This window comes from Meleagris gallopavo, chromosome 1 (assembly GCF_000146605.3).
Source record: "Meleagris gallopavo isolate NT-WF06-2002-E0010 breed Aviagen turkey brand Nicholas breeding stock chromosome 1, Turkey_5.1, whole genome shotgun sequence".
In the NCBI taxonomy this organism is placed as follows: domain Eukaryota; kingdom Metazoa; phylum Chordata; class Aves; order Galliformes; family Phasianidae; genus Meleagris; species Meleagris gallopavo.
The window spans coordinates 68,897,709-68,898,383 of record NC_015011.2 but is presented as its reverse complement, the minus strand read 5'-3'; the positions used below and the strand labels follow the sequence as shown (position 1 = coordinate 68,898,383).

At 62.2% G+C, this 675-nt stretch overlaps 1 protein-coding gene across 2 annotated transcripts in view; it reads right to left on the bottom strand.

The window, feature by feature from the left end:
- CDKN1B (cyclin dependent kinase inhibitor 1B) overlaps positions 1 to 669 on the bottom strand; it is a 3,294-nt gene extending 2,625 nt beyond the window's left edge. For both annotated transcript variants that reach the window (XM_010716201.3, XM_010716209.3), the window contains exon 1: positions 65 to 669. In XM_010716201.3, the coding sequence (XP_010714503.1) occupies positions 65 to 539 (475 nt within the window). In that variant the 5' untranslated portion in view covers positions 540 to 669. The remainder of the gene's footprint in view (positions 1 to 64) is intronic.
- Between the last annotated feature and the right edge of the window lie 6 nt (positions 670 to 675).

Genomic DNA, 675 nt, shown 5'->3' with positions numbered 1-675 from the left:
CCGTTCGGGCGGGAGGAGGCGGGTGCCGGCCCGGCGCGCGGCGTTGCCCGCGGGGTTACGTTACCGTCGGCGGCGGGTCTTTTCCTCTGCCCGGCGCACTGCTCTGCAAAGTCCGTCTGACTGCCAGCAACATCAGTCTTTCGGCCTACACAGTGAGTGTCCTCTGAGATTCCCTGAGAAGCGGCGCAAATCGCGGTTTGGCAATTCCCGTTTACATCCAGGCTTTGACGGCCGGCGGACCTGCAAACGGCTTTGGGTAGCCTCGGCGGTCTGAAGTAGAAGTCGGGCGAGCTCCCCTTCTCCACGGCTTGCCACTCGTACCTGCCTTCCAGCGGCTTGTGGTTCTGGAAATCGAAATTCCACTTCCTCTGGCATGCCTCTTCCATTTCCTTGCGGTGCTTCTTCAAGTCCCTGTTTAACTCTTCGTGGTTTACCGGCCCGAAGAGGTTCCTGCAGGCCGACGGCTTCGGGTACTCCGACTGCCGCGCCTCCATGCGCTCCAGGGTAGGGCTCCCATTAGAAATGCGGACGTTTGACATCTCCCCCTCCCTTTCTGCCGTCACCGATGGCGGTGGGTTTTTTCGCAGCTCTCCCCGCTCTTCCTCTCCGCTTCTTACCCGCGGCCGCTCGCAGGTTCACCTCCGCGGTCTCTCTCCGTACGGCCCCCTCTCTGCG